This window comes from Uloborus diversus, chromosome 2 (assembly GCF_026930045.1).
Source record: "Uloborus diversus isolate 005 chromosome 2, Udiv.v.3.1, whole genome shotgun sequence".
NCBI classification, from domain to species: domain Eukaryota; kingdom Metazoa; phylum Arthropoda; class Arachnida; order Araneae; family Uloboridae; genus Uloborus; species Uloborus diversus.
Window position 1 is genome coordinate 217864877 of NC_072732.1, and position 15855 is coordinate 217880731.

Below are 15855 nucleotides of genomic sequence, written 5' to 3' on the forward strand. Positions count from 1 at the left end.
AATAATTATTTATTGCAATGTATATACATATTACTAGTATATATTATAATATGTTGCATTGTTTTTTCAGTTCAATGTATTGTTACAAATTCTGTAGATAGTTAATTATTTTTGTGATTAATTTTTCTAAATTTGGCGTTTATTAAATTATCTTTCATCTAAAATTATTGTAGTAACGTAACCTGTAAATAGTTTCTTGTAATAAATATACAGCCCCCGTACATTCGGCTGAAGTATACGGTCTCCTCATTTCTGAATGATAAAATTATTGAATGGAAATAAAATAACGGTCTACGATTTTCGGGAATCTTGTGGAATATTTGAGAGTTCTCTTTCGATGTGTATAAAAAGCCGTTACGCATGATAAAAAGTCAGTTTGGATTGAGAATTTGTACTGAGAGTGTATTAGCTCTGTTTATTGCGAGGCATTTCGCTGTGTTGTTTTTCGTATTTGGATGAAAATACGTGTGTAACCGTTGAGTTTACGGTGTTGATTGATATTTGCTTAATTGCTGATGATTAATTTAGCAGTTATTGACGATCTTTCCTGTACATAGTGTAAATAAATTTCCTGTGTTTTTCTCAAGAACTATGTCGTCCTTTCAAGAAAGTTGGAAGTCGCACTGGATCTGTTACAGTATTTTTTTAACCTCCTTCTCCATGCTTATGAAGTTTGGGGGAGGGAGTTGAGCGCCCTCTTTCAGTTGAAATAGAAAGCTAAAATTCTTCCAGTAAAGTAGACCCTCGTTTTACGCGGGTTCATTTTACGTGGTTTCGATTATACGTGGTTTAAAATTTGACACCTTTATTTTATTTTACGCGGTGAGTTTCGGTTTTACGCGGATGCGCGGTATGCAAACAGATAAAATTTCCCCTCTTTCAAAATCCAAAAAAAAAAAATCCAATTTTAAACTGTTTTTTGCTTGCTAATAATCGAGCTTGAGCCACTGGAGACATTTTATGTGTTCGATTCCAGAGTTCCAGAGCTCGTTCTAGAAGTAAAGTTATTCAACCCACACTGTTCAGAACTCACTTGAAGAAGAGGTTTTAGGAGTGACAAAGGAGGCCAAAACCAACGAGGATACCGACGTCGGTGACACAATACCAAAAATGTTCCCATTGCAAATTTTGAGCCATTCCTAGACAATAGAAATGATCTTTCTGATTTGTTAGTGAAGGAAGATTCTATCATGGAAATGACGCAAGTGATCATGGATGCGTTAATGCGCTGCAAAGAACTACAGAGAAAAATTTTTAATGGCTGTCAAAATACTATCATAGCCAGCTTATTTTTATAAACACAAAACTAGTTCATGTTTTCTTTATGCATGTTGTGCATATATATCGATATAAGTAAACAAACTTATTACAAAATTAGTCATCGCTAAAATGAAATATTATTTTCCATCACCTATGGAACCTAACCCCTATTTTGACACTATAATTAGGTCTCAATTTACGCGGTTTTGATTTACGCGGCATTTCCGTGGAACGTAAACCACGCGTAAGTCGAGGGTCTACTGTATTATTACTATCCACAAGTCTAAAAATATTGAGGGGTGTCCCGTTATCCAGGAGAAATTTTTTTTACGTGTATTTTTGACCCACCCTACTGTACTGTCCTTAACTTTTGATGCCGAGACAGATGTAGCAAAGCTGCCTTCACTTCACAGTAGCTATTCTATTTTCTTCATCCGTTCTAATATTTTTACTTCCTTTTACAGAAAAGGAAGTATTGTATTCTCAAAAAAAATTTCGCTCAAAAATCGGCCTTAATTTCTATTTTTCTCACCCTGAATGAATGTTGAGTTTTTTTTTTTTTTTTCGACCCGGCCACACACGTGGATATATGCCTAGAAACCTAAAGACAGTCGAAATATCCCGAGTTAATTACAACGAATTCTCTCGTGGCGTCCGTATGTACGTATGTATGTGCTTATGTATCTCGCATAACTCAAAAACGGTATGTCCTAGAAAGTTGAAATTTGGTACGTATACTCCTAGTGGGGCCTAGTTTTGCTCATTCTCTTTTGGTTGCATTCGGATGTTCCTAAGGGGGGGGGGGGTCTTTTGTCCCTTTTTGGTGGGAAATCATTGTTAATTTCGATGTAAACTCAAGTGATGTTCTAATTTGCTGGACAATTAGCGATATATCGCTTTTTTTTTTTTGGTCGCCAAGATTTGTCGTCAACTTGGCGACAAATTTGGCGACTTTTTTTCATTTGGTTTCAATTTGGCCATTGTTGGTGCCAATTAAAATTGCCAATAATGGGTAAATGACATTAAATTGGAGTAAAAGGAAGTCATGTGATGCACACATCATCTCGTTTTTATTTATTCTTTTGCATCTCACAAATGCAGATTCGATCGAACATTAACGAGAGGTAACAACGGCACTGTCAGAGTGCGGTTAATGTGCTGTTACAGCAGCTTGCCAGCATCTTCTGATGCAATTAAGAATCAGGCGAAGACTGCGAACATCCATAATTCATTGCGGCTTCCCACGGAGATTGGAGGAGTGGGAGATGCCTACAAGAGGTACTCCTTCGCGTAATACAGGTGGGAGTTGCAATTTACACTGCCAGCTGTCCCTCCAGGTCTCGTATTCGTCGATTTCAGACGAGGAAATACATACCAACTGTTCTGAAAGGGGAAGATATTTGTCTGGATTCCTAAACTGATCCACTGATGGGTAGCGAGTTGAATTTTGTTACTGTATATCAGTCGTTCGTTAAAGAATTCTCCGATATTCACTATCATGTTATTTTTGCGACCTGTAACCTCTGTTTTTCATTTACAAAAGCCGTCGTTTGGAATTTGTTTTTTTAGTTTTTGTATAAGAAAAGACAAAACATTCATTTGGCAAAATATTTTATTGGAATTGATTTATTTTTAATCGTATTTTCCAGATTCAAAACCTATTCGACTCCTGATTCGAAAGTTTGTGAAAATGCACATTTTCTCATACTTTATTTCGTTCTCAGTGCTCTTCCTATAACAATACGTTTAAATAAAACCTACGCATGTTCAAAACAATTATAGATGCCAACGACATTCTTTTGTATTTCAAGGCTATTTATTAGCACTGAATAATGAATTTATATTTAAAACACACCGCCAGCTCACTTATTCCATCCGAGGACTGCTGTTTCGTGCTTTTTAGCACTCATCAGCCCGGATTAGGAATCACATTAGCTGGAGGCGAAAAATCTCTTAAGGGAGCCAAGGCTCCCTTGGCAGTGTATTTTAAGTATTTCTGCCTTAGCCCTGGCTTTAGAGCGGTAACTTACTACAAAATACCTTTGCTTTGCCATCAATCTTTGAGTTGAACCGCACCATTGCTGCGGTCGCTCATCTGGTTTGCTAATTCTGCATTAGCTACCAGTTTGTTTGGCTCTCTTGGCTCCCTTAAGAGATTTTTCGCCTCCAGCTCATGTGATTCCTATTCCGGGGCGATGAGTGCTAAAAAGCACGAAACTGCAGTCCTCGGATGGAATAACTGAGCTGGCGGTGTATTTTAAGTATTTCTGCCTTAGCCCTGGCTTTAGGGCGGTAACTTACTACATAATAAATTTATACTCTGTTCAGGGAAAAGATGGGCCGAAAGTAAACAAATGGGATGCCAGAGAGTTTGCCATTTTTACTTTCTTCTATATCTAATATATAGAAGAAAGTATTGGATTCGTGCAAATTTTCGAATTTCGAATTTTGACGGATTCGAACGTTTTGAGGTGTGCTGAGTCCATTTCGACTATTTTTGGAAAATGTCTGTCTGTCTGTGTGTGTGTATGTATGTGTGTGTGTATGTATGTGTGTATGTGTGTGTGTGTGTCACGTCTGTGTGTGACCAGTTTTTTGTGGCCGCTCTACAGCAAAAACTACCGCACGAAATCGAACGAAATTTGGTACACATATGTGCCCCTATGTGAACTTGTGCCCATTGGTTTTTGGCGCGAATTCCTCCAAGGGGGGTGGAGCAATGGGACGTTTTTTGAGTTACGCGTGCTTGCTATTCCTCAGGAAGTAACTGGCGGAATCAAACAAAATTTGGACCATATGTTGCCATTAACAGGAACAGGTGCTGATTCAATTTTGGTGGCAATAACTCAAACGGGGGTTGAGCTATAGAACGTTTTTTGTCGTCAATTGTGACTGCTGTATCTCAAGAAATAATGAACGGAATGAAAGAAAAATTTATCGGCAAGTAGACCTTAGTGGGTATAAGAGCTGATTTTATTTTGGTGTCAAAAACTGAAAAGGGGGTGGCGCAATCGAATGTTCTTTTTTTTCATTGTGAGTGCCATTTCTCAAGAAGTAATGCTACGTTCTGGATGAAATTTGGAATAAATGTGAATCTATTTGTAAATAGGCGTTGTTTCAATTTTGGCGCCAATCGCTCCATGGGGGTCTGATTTTTTTTTTTTTTTTGTGTTAATAAAAATAGCTTTATAAATGCAACAATAAGAAAGATAAATTACAATATTCTCGTCTGCTTATTTCACGTGATTTTAATTTTCGGGAGATAATCGGAAATGTTATCGCAATGATTTAAAATTAATAACTGTTGCCATTTTATGTTTGTTAACAAATAAAACATCTAATTAATTCAAGCAAGGCTTTTAAAATAACTTTCAAGTCGTTCTTTGCTTTGCTTTTGCGGGAATTCAGGAATTCGGACGGTCGTCAAGTTTTTTTTTTTTTTTTTGCTGGGAATATTGCATTCTTTTCAAGCATAGGGATTGATCAGAATTCACAAGAAAGATATAGAAGAAAGTTTCGTGATGGCCACAACATACTAGTTGGAGATGTTCTCTGTAACAAAAAAAGTAAACCGAAATTACTATCTACTTGGTGATGATTTGTTATTGTCCAAACCTAACACATGGTGAAGCCGCCAAATGGTTTACTTCCTTGATTACATCTATTAGTGCATTCAGGGAGAAGTGATAGCGGAAGTAAACAAAGAAGGTTGGCTGTTTGGCGCCAGCATTTGCCACTTTCCTTAATTGCTTGCTAGATTGGCGATTTTGTTCGCCTTGATCGGCACTATTGTTAATCTTCCCAGCGCCAAGCACACAACGGTATCGCCAAGTGCCACACTGCTTTGTTTACTTTCACTATCGCTAAATGCACCTTAGCCCATCTTTTACGTGAACGCAGTACAAATACTCGCAGAACTAGAATTGAATGGATCGTTGGTAAAAAGTGCGTTATTTTTTGCTGACAACATAAAAGTTGCAAAGGTAGGCAAAAGAAAAAAAGTCACTCACCAGTCTTCCGGCGTTGTTGTTGTGCAGATTCATGAGCGCCCTGACGTCCCTCTTGGCAGGTGGCGACCTCTCGGGGGCGTCCACGAACTGTCGGGCAAAGAGCGTCCCGTACCGGACGTTGTCCGAGCAGCCGCCCCACTTCCATGCGCCCTCGCCCCCACTCTGGCCCTGGCGTGACGCGTCACACGAGCAGTCCGTCAGGTTGCCGGCAGAACACGCCTGCGTCACGGCGTGCGTCGCCCCGGCAGACGTGATAGCGTAGATGAAGGCCGTTTCCCGGCTACCTGAAACGACACAGGAAATGTCTGAGGATTACAATCAACAACATAGACTAATAATAAGAATGGACCGAGCTATGGCAACCCTTTTGCTGCTCATAAACCAAACCATGTGACTGGTGGATATCTAGCAACAGCGGGCGTTGATCTTAGCAGACGATCAACGAGAAATAAAATAAATAGAATTGATGAAACACTGAAGAATGATCTTTTCGGATTTGTAGATTTGTTATTCTAAGTTGTAAATATTTTGTTAATATAGTGGGTTTTTCGTGTAGATAGTATTGTGCATTTTCTTTATTCAATTTCAATAACTCTCTAAGCAATTAAAGATGCAAACGCCCAAAAAGAATCGGCAAACGGTAAGATTTTTACCTACAATTTCAATTTAAGATACCGATTAGTACATTTTTGCGTTAACGCAAAACGTTTACGCCATTACGTTCACGCCAACGCTGACGTAGCAGTTCCGAATGAAATAAAAGTTACTGAAAACTGTGATCAAAAACTAATCACTAATGTCAAAATAATGCATAACTAAAAGAAAAACAGTTCAATCTCTGCAGCTGGAAAAAAAAATTATAATGAAAACACATTACGTCTTAAAATACATGTCGAGTGCCAAACTATAGATAATGTTGCCATCTAGCAACCATGCTGCCAAAGTTTTCGCCAAGCCTCCCACCAGTCACATAATGTATCCATGAACCAATATTTTCATCAGCAATTCTGGGAAAGCTCGGTCTACTCTTATTATTAGTCTATGATCAACAAGCACATCGAGGAGCATTCTGGGTCAATGTGTCGTGCCATCTGAACGAGCGGTTTCAGAGACCTTCCAGTCTATAGTCCGCCCCAGCATTTTTGGCACTCGGCAGAAAGATTAAAGATATCTAGTTCGTAGTAGATGGAGATGGCTGTAAACGCGATATGCAGACCATGACTTCCACAATATGGTCGCTAACGGAGAGTTGGAGAAAGTCTTCAGTTGAAATTTATTTCTTATTGAAAACGAACATTGACAATTCGTTAAGAAAACGTCTCTCGCCAACGCTTGATTATAGCACATCTGGCTTTTCTCGTTTTCAACCGGTTTTGGAGTCGACTCGTACAAGAAAGTATTCCAACAACCGTAAGGAGGATTAGAACCTTATACGAGGGGGGGGGGGACCCAAAAATAACCGGATTTTTGTTCTGAAATATTTATTTATTAGTCTTTTCACAAAATTCCTTTAGTCTCCTTCAAAGTGTTCCCCCTTAGATGCAATACACTTGTTAATTCTTTTTTTCCACTGTTAGAAGCTCCCCTGGAACTCTTTGACTTTGACCATGTCCACTGTCCAGTGCCCGTTGCGAAGCCGTTTTTAACGCCTCTACATCATCAAAACACTTCACTTTCAGATTTTTTTCATCCTCGGGGACAGAAAAAGATCACAGGGGGCTAGGTCTGGCGAATACGGGGGTCGTTGAACGACTAGCCACCCCTGAGAGGCCAAGTAGCGGTTAATAGTGAAGGCTGTGTGTACGGGAGCGTTATCATGGTGAAGGAACAATTCTTCTGATCGCCCGCGCGAGATCCAACTTACTCTTGTTTCTTCTAAAGTTTCGTCAGCCGTAAAACGACGACTCTCGTTGTTTTTTTTTGAGGATTTTTTCAACGTTTTCATCATTTCGAGACGTTGAAGCGCGCTCAGAGCGAGCATGATTTTCAACATTCGTGCTACCACGTTTAAAGCGCCCAAACCACTCGAAAACTTGTGTACGGTTCATAGCATTGTCCTTGAAAGCTTGTTGAAGCATTTGGTAAGCTATTCTGTTGCCGACTTTTCAAGCAGGAAGCAAAATTTCAAGCTTACAGTTTGTTCTTTGAAATCTACCGTAATGAGTTCGCAGGCGGAAAGCAACAATACCAGAGAAAACCAACAGTACGATCCGACGTTATCACCTAAACTGACGCCACTTGCACAGCTGGTTTGTGAAGGTCTCTACTTGAGCCATCTAGCTGGAGAACACTCTACTACATCTAGAATTGGCATCGCACCATTAGTCCGGTTTCTTTTGGGTTCCCCCCCCCCTCGTATATAGTATTAACCTAAACATGATGCCAGAAAAATTGCAAATCTACCGGTACTGGTTCGATCGTCAATTCCCTGGCGTTCAGTAGAAGTAACATAAATGGATAACAGACCCCGAAGTGGTTTTTGGGGGAGAAAAAGTAGGAAATAAGGAATCAAAAAGTAGGAAAAGTAGGAAAAAAATCACTTTAAAAAGTAGGAAGAGACAGGACTACACACACCATCAAGAGGAAACAAATTTAGCGTAAATTTTATTTCTAATGTAAAATAAACTAACAGTATTTTTGTTTTAAAACTGTACCCAAAAGCAGGGCCGTCCGAAGCTCTGACGGCGCCCGGGGCGAAAGTTTCCTGGCGCCCCCCCCCCCCCCTCCCCATACACACAGAAAAATCAAGTCAGCTATAACATCAGTGCATAATGCATACTTGAATTTCTTACATATTTATGAACAGAATAATCAGAGGGCTATTCATAGTACAAATTAAAAGACAAGCAATGAACATGTTTCTAATATTTGTGAAACATGCCCCAAAAACTTTTCGAAAAATGGAAATGTTACAAATCCAAATATTTATCTAGTAAAATGTTATCGCACTTGATAAAAAACTAACAATTAAAACTGAATTGATTATTCATATTGATCAGACTAAGAACACAAATAAATAAGTTGCTGATTATAAATAGAAAATGTATTTATCGAAGTAAATTACATCAAAATTAGATTTCGATATGGACTCATCTAATGATTCTTTTCATGAGTTTTTTGTGGTTTTACTTGTACCAACTTAATACCAACTTTCATATGTGTTTTAAGCAAAGATGTTATTCTTTTGCATCAAATATTTGTAAGTTTTAAGGAGAAGCACACAAATACTCAACAACATCGAAAATCGCTCAGAATTGCGTTTTGGAGCTCTAATTTCGAAAAATCACTGGTCATAATATTACAAAATATGGCCTTACAAATTGCGTTTTAAGACTTAAGTTAAAAAAAATATTCGTGCAAGGGTCCCCATGCCGCTTTTCTTTAATATCATAAAAAAATGGGTTTTTTAAACAACACTTACAAAAAATTTAAGTGGAATTGGCACTGAATGTAAAACAGGGCTTAAAGTTTTTGAATAATAATTTTAAACAATTTTCTTGGGAAATGCTCCAGATTCTCCTGTCCATAAAATCTTCAAAGTTCGTCTAAAGTTGCGTTTTTGAAACTTCAATTTCGAAAACTTCCAGGGGGAGAAGGAATTGATTTCAATCTATTCAAAAAAATAATCGATCGGAAACAGTTTCTGAGCTCCCTCCCTAACGTCAATAAACATGGCCAATAGTCGCGTTTTTAAAGCTAAAATTTCGTTTTCAAAACTAGAAGTTTCAAACTTTTGACTGGACACCTTTTGACCTTTTATTCTATCAGATCAAAAAAAAAAAAAAAAATCTGTTTTTTTGTTTTTTCAATGTTTCCCCTTAAAACTTTTTCTGGTTACGTCACTGCAAGCAGGGGCAGAATTCAAGAAAATTTGGTGGGAACTAGATAAAGGAGAAATGCCTTTTGTTTGATTCTAAACAGTTATATTCTCAGAAATTGTATCTGCTTTAATGACTGAGAGACTTTCAGCTTTATTATTAGTAAAGAAGACTAATATCAATAAAATATGTACATTGTACAGGTTTTTCATAAACTTCACACAGTACCATAGCATTCTCATTCATTTCGAGGCCCCCTTGTCACATAGTTCCAAGGTTTCCTTCCATTCTTCTCTTAATGGGTGAACAAAAACGAGTTTAAAACTCTTTTTTTTTTCCAGACTCAAATGCAGCAGCAGCAGTCCCCATTTGGGGACCATATACAAAAGTTCTATTTTTAAGGCATTACCAATTCTTGTTACGTAACAGCCCACAGTTCTTTTCTGGAAATACTTTGATGCCGGCAAAATTATGAGTGTTTAGGAAGCTGTGTATTTTTAAGGAAAGTTAATGTTTATCTTGTAAAAGGCATTATCTTTGAACAAAACATTTTCCTAAATTGTAAAGAAACCATGACTTTCGTTTGTATATCAATTTTGTGGAGTACATTTTAGTTCATTTTATCAATTATCACTATTCTAAGTATTGTAGCCATATTCTTAATTCGTTGATAGTGAAAATCAAGTTTTTAAGGTTTCCAGATGAAATCGTCTCATTCTTCACGGACAAAAACAAATCGTTTTTATCCGTAGTTTTCACTGAATAATTCAATAAAGACACAAATAAGTAAAAAGCAATCGATCAATAAAGTTGCAAAAATAAATATTAAGTGCATACAAATATTCGGTGTACTTAAATAATAACTCATTTTCAAGTTGCACCTAATAGAAGATTGGGAAATGCATTCAAAAATTGCTTGTAACTATACACCTGATAATCTACGTGTCTAGAATGGGGTCAGTTCCAAAATTTTAAAAGTATTTTTTTTTTCTGAAAGAGCATGCTTAAAAACATAGGATCTGGCCTTTTTTTTTTTTTTTTTTTTTTGATAAATTTGTTTACTTTTACTATTTTTAAAAAATTACTTAAGTTGGAGCGCTTTCGTTGAATACGGCTTTTGCCGATGACACCACAAATGATGAAATGCCATTCAGTGTTGCCATTCACAGTGCAAAATATTTAATTAGCATCTTTACTCACGTGTATTGGGCAACGATAGGGTTGATAGCAAGCGTAGAACGCCATTTTAATTCGCTGCTGGATTATCATAACGTGGAAACGTAGTAGAAAGATGCGGCAAAGTGCATCATTTGTGACGTCATCAAGACCACGCCCTGTTTGAAAAATCGGACATTTAAAAAAACTGTTGGGAAAATGAAAGTATTTTCTGGGTCCATGTTTTTTTTTCTTCTTTTTTTGCTCATTCTATCCATTTCAATGACTAAAAGTAGTACGTTTGACTGAAGGAAACCACCCCATTTTATTCGTACCCCCAAGATTCTTCTCTCTCTTTTTTCCCCCCTAGCTTCTACTGCGGGCACACGGACGGACTTTATTACACCGGGGCAGACAATCTGGATCTGAGATCTGTGTTCGCGCACAGTGGCTAAGAAGGGGGGTGGGCAACAAGTGGCCTTCCTTAATGGGCAAACTCTCCCCCGGGGGTCTCTTCCCGAAGCACATTCATCTCCTTCCCGGGGCATCGGCAGGTGGCCATTCACAGACGGTGGCAAGGGGGCTAATGAAGGTCGAACACAACTCTCCACCTGAAGACTCAATCGGGGCCGCCCACCCTCCAAGTCGGCTTCAGCCGGTGGAAGGAATGCCCGATAGGACTCGAGTCACCTTGTCTGCCATTTCGGTCCCCAAGAATCAGGCTCAGCTTGAAATGCCAAAAAAAACTTCTTAGCTAATTGATATTCCGATAAACATGAGGCAGTGGCAAGGGCGCTAGGGGGGGCTCAAGCCCCCCCTTAGAAATGAGCTCCCTTGCTTTTAGTGCTTTTTTCTTTGCGAAAGTGTATAAAAATTACTTTTCCAGCCATTAATGAATAAGCTATTAAAAATGTCAAATTTTAATATCGCTAATCTGTACTGAAATCGGTTTCCATGGGGAAAATATTCTGCTAAACCATGGCGAAAATTTTTGAGCCCTCCCCCCACCCCTTAAAAATTTTGCATATGTGCGTCCTTGGGCAGTGGCGCAGCGAAGAGGCAGTTTTGGGCGTAAAAACATCCTCCAGAGAGGCCTTGGGTTTTACATTATTTATAATCTTAATACAGCAGTTTATGCATAAGTAAGGAGTTTCGATCAACGCCCCCTCCCTCCCCGAAAAGTATCTGGATGCGCTAGTGATATGAGAATTTACCATTTGAAATCGAGGTGCAGTCCTGGAATGGCTGCTAGATCTGTGGCCAAAGCACCGCTCATTTCTAGCTGCTTCGGTTGGTGGAAATTATCAAAAAAGAGTCCACTAACTACATTGGGACGTGAGGGCGTACATGAACTCCAATTTACTATCTCAATTTGCTCTGCATTGCGTTTTTGATGTCCTAGGGTCAGTTGTAACAAACAAACATACATATTTATGTTCAATTACTCTTCCCTTGGGGATTAGAACCCCTTTTAACCGCGCCCCTCCACTAGGCCACTAACTAGAAACTTGCGAAAGACTTTGGTCACACTTATCTCTCATTCATTAACTTCGTATCATCTGCACATCTTATGTATCCTAGAAGATCAATATACTTTTAGCTACCCTAAGTTAATTCAAATATAAAATGGTATAAGATTAAAAATTTGTTTTTTTAAATTACTTATTTACCACATGTTATTTAATCTTGATAGCTAAGTGCGATACGTATAGTTCTGGTTCCGTTTTAGTTACTCCCTCAAAGTATTAACGCGTCGAGGATTTTGCATATAAATAGGTGGAGTTCTCTCGTTCTCTCCCACGCACGGGACATTTCAAGGAAGCATTTAAATCACAATTGATAAAACGGAGAAAGAATGTTTCATATTTTAAAGAGTACAAGTAAAACTCTAAGAAATAGAAGTGTTTGATCAAATTCTGCAATATTTATGCCATTTTTGAAAGCAGACTCGAAGCAAGAATTCGACAACAGAATCGGGCTGCACAAAAAGGAGGCTGAGATTCACCTCAGGTGGTCTCGGGGGCATCGCCGCTTTACCTCCCACGGGGCAGTCCTGCGGAGGTCCCTGTTCTTCTATTGTGTCGGATCCCGTGAATCTCCACAGAACCGTATCCGGTACACAAGGAGCCTTGCAAGCGCCATTGTACGGTTCATGACACTTGTAAGCTAATCCGTGGGGCACGCGCCCAGTCGCACGGACAAAAACCGATTGCCGAAAGAAAAGAGGAACAGCATCGCCCAGAATTCCGAAGATCCTCGGTGTTCAGACGATAAAGTTGGAAGTGGGACACATTTCCCACTGTTAACACCGAAAGCCATTAGCTATTTTTCAAAGTTCATAGATATTAAGAAACAAATTTTGTACCTAATACAGTCTTCCTCAGCACCCAGTTAAGATATCGGGAGACCCAAGCTAAACACTTTTTTGGAGACAACCTGTAGTCAAATCTTACAATTTCAAAAAACAGCTAGAACAGTTTAGCCACTTCGGTCCCCTAAAAAAGAGAAGACCCAAACCACGGCTTAATTGGGCAATTCAGTAATCAGGCCCTGATCTTTCTGTTTGGATTTCATAGACGTTCTCTCACATTCTTCAAGCCTTCGTTGCTGGTTTGCAGTGAGTGAATGAGTAAACGTTTCATAAGTTCGAATTATTTCAATAAATGTAGTGAAACCTGTATAAATTGACCACTTGTGGTGCAATATTTCAGTGGTCAACTTATGGAGGTTAATATATATGTGATTTATGACTAATTCTGTACCTGAGCAAAGCGATCAAGGTGGTCAACTTTACAGATTTTACTGTACCAGACTCAGTACAAAATATACTAACTCCAATAAAAACTTATTTTAAAGGGTTGAGCAATACTTTATGCTTACCGAATTTCTCATCTAATCTATTTAGAACTGCCCTTACTTCCCCGGGGACAATGAATTTGAAAATCCTCCAGGACATTAAGTTCTAAGCCAGTATTTTTTGCTTACTCAGCAAATCTTTATCAAGAAAACTAAGATGAATATCACATAAGCGAAAACAGAAAAAAAAAAAAAAAAATATTAAATCAGTACTTTAAAATTCTTCAACTCAGTGGCGCAGCCAGAAAATTTTTCTGGGAGGGGTTTTCAAAATCGAAAATTGTTGCTTTCTTTCCCATTCATTTACAATGCGTAATTATTCAATATCAAGGAGCTCCTACAGATTTGTAATTATTCATTCAAAGTAACTGCTGAAAAACAATTAATAATTCGTATTGATATTACTATGAAACAAAGCAAGTGAGAAAAGGCATAGAATATTTATCATTAGTTTTACTTTGATCTTATCTTAATTTTTTGTGTGTTTTTCGCGAAATCATTTAAAACCTCTTCCTCAAATACATTCATGTCTTTATGAATGTCAAATGCTAGCTAATAACGGCTTTGATCCTTCGATGCGAGTTGGTTAAGAGCCTCAGAGAATCCGGTGCGGTAGGCTTCCTCTCTCTAATAGATATCCCTAGAAAGGGATTTGTACACTGATGATAGAAGTGTCTGAGGGACCATGATACCCTGTAGAGCTTTAATCGACACCATTTTAGCTATCGTATACCAGTGGGGACGTGGGGTGCTCATCATGAAATATAACTTTTATATTTAAGAATTGAAAAATAATTTCTGACTGCTTTCCGATCATTAAAAGCAACAGGATATTTTGTTGAAACCCATTCCGCTTGGAAAAGTACAATTATACTCTGCTTTTTTCCCTTGATTTTGACGGAGGAAATGAATGTGTCTTGTGTTCTGGGAGGGGTTTTAACCCCAAAACCCCTCCCGTGGCTGCGCCACTGCTTCAACTACGCATAACTATACAAGCCATTCCACCGAAAACTCTTTTTGTCCCGCACGTGATGCCTCATATATTTCATTAAAGATGATAATTTAAAAGGGGTAAAGAACAAAATTTTGTTGCTTAAGAAATCACAAACGTGTTTTTGATTTCTGAAGCAAAAAGTTTCTTCATTACCTCTCAAAATTACCACATTTTAATTACTTTTTTTTCTTTTGGAAGGAAAGGTTACGGATCTTTGCGAACCCTGCAGGCACGTCGCGTCGTTTTGAATTTTTCCAAGAGCGGGGGAGGGGGGGGGGGGCTAAATGACGGGCTTGAAACTCTGATTTGAATGGGATTGAATAACGATATTCAAAAATGTTAATGAATATTCCAACACTCTTTGTTATAGTCACTCATGATCGATAGATGGCGCCCTCCGTCATTATCTTCGGAAGATCCGAGAATGCTTCGCAAGTAAGGTTTTTTTTTAAATAATGGTCTGGGCAAATTTTCTCAGGATTTTGGTGCTACAAGTATTTAAAATGCTCACTTAAACAGAAGCGCTTGGAAGCTAGCTGAAGACCTAGCCTGAAAAACCAAAACAGGTATCTGCATATTCTGCTACTATTACTTTCTTTGAATTGAACTTTTGACGGAAAACGTATTAAGATTTGCAATGAAACACAGACTGCTCAAGAGTGGACATTTCATTTCGACCCTCCTCGAGCCAGAGCGAAATACGATCGCGTCGTTTCGTTTCTTGCTTCGGCAAAGCAAGCGGCCGGCGAACTCATGTCTGTACATGGAGCGCGAAAGCCCAGAGAGAGAGAAAAAAAAACAGTTAAAAATTGATAAAAAAGAAAGAAAAAAGAGAGACTGTGGAGAGATGAGTGCCGGCAGGATGAAAGAGACACCGGATACCTCTTTCCGGGCTGGGGGGGGGGGGGTGAGAGCGGTCCACCTGCCGCCTCCCCCAGGGGGGAGGGAGTCGGATTCTTTTTATCTCTCCGGATTCAGTTTCCGTCTCTTCCCAGATGAGGCGAAGATATCCTTGCCGCCGAATGGGTGGTAAGACCTCTCGCGAGTCCCAGATTCCACCTGTTACGGTCGCAGGGGCATCAAGAGCAGCTTAGACCTCCGATAGACAAACAATCGTCTCCGGTTCCGATTTAATGGAAGTCTTGCGAATAGCTGCGAACGATGTCCAGGTTCAGACCTTCCTCTAATTCGGAAACTGTGTCGGGATGGAAATTGAATCGAGTCTTCCAGTTTCGTTATCATGGTGAAGAATGAGATTTGCCTCGTGCATTAGGAGGGTGCTCATGGTGAACAGAGCCTGATTACCGCAGGGGCAAGCGGGCCCCTCCTCTTAGATTTCAGGGGGCCCAAAATCCCCCTAATTTATCATAATAACTAAAAAGTGATTTAACTCAGAATCTAGAGTACAATGATATTGATATTTTTGCAAATGCCAAGACAAGGAAAAAATCTCTTATTTTAGTACAGTAAAATTAGGTCAAAAAATGGCCAAACCCAAACATCCAAAAAAAAAAGTGAAACCTGTTGCAAATTACTTCTTACCCTTCCAGCAAGAAGGGGTAAAAAGTCCCAGCACTTTGCGCGTCGGGTTTTGGGGGGAAGGGGGGGGGAGACGAAATAATCCTCTATTTAAATAAAAATAATTTCTATTACTTAAAAAAAATTCTGAAACCTCGCAGAAACCACTCTATAATAGTAAAACAATAAACTCTCACATAAAAAAATTCTAATTAACAGGGGTGTACAGGCGGGGGGGGGGGGG

The 15855-nt window shown here is 38.9% G+C and overlaps 1 protein-coding gene across 1 annotated transcript in view; it reads right to left on the reverse strand.

Moving 5' to 3' along the window:
- LOC129217691 (protein Wnt-16-like) overlaps window positions 1-15855 on the reverse strand; it is a 216600-nt gene that overhangs the window by 23879 nt on the left and 176866 nt on the right. Inside the window, exon 3 of the mRNA XM_054852025.1 lies at window positions 5271-5554. Within this exon, the coding sequence (XP_054708000.1) occupies window positions 5271-5554 (284 nt within the window). The remainder of the gene's footprint in view (window positions 1-5270; window positions 5555-15855) is intronic.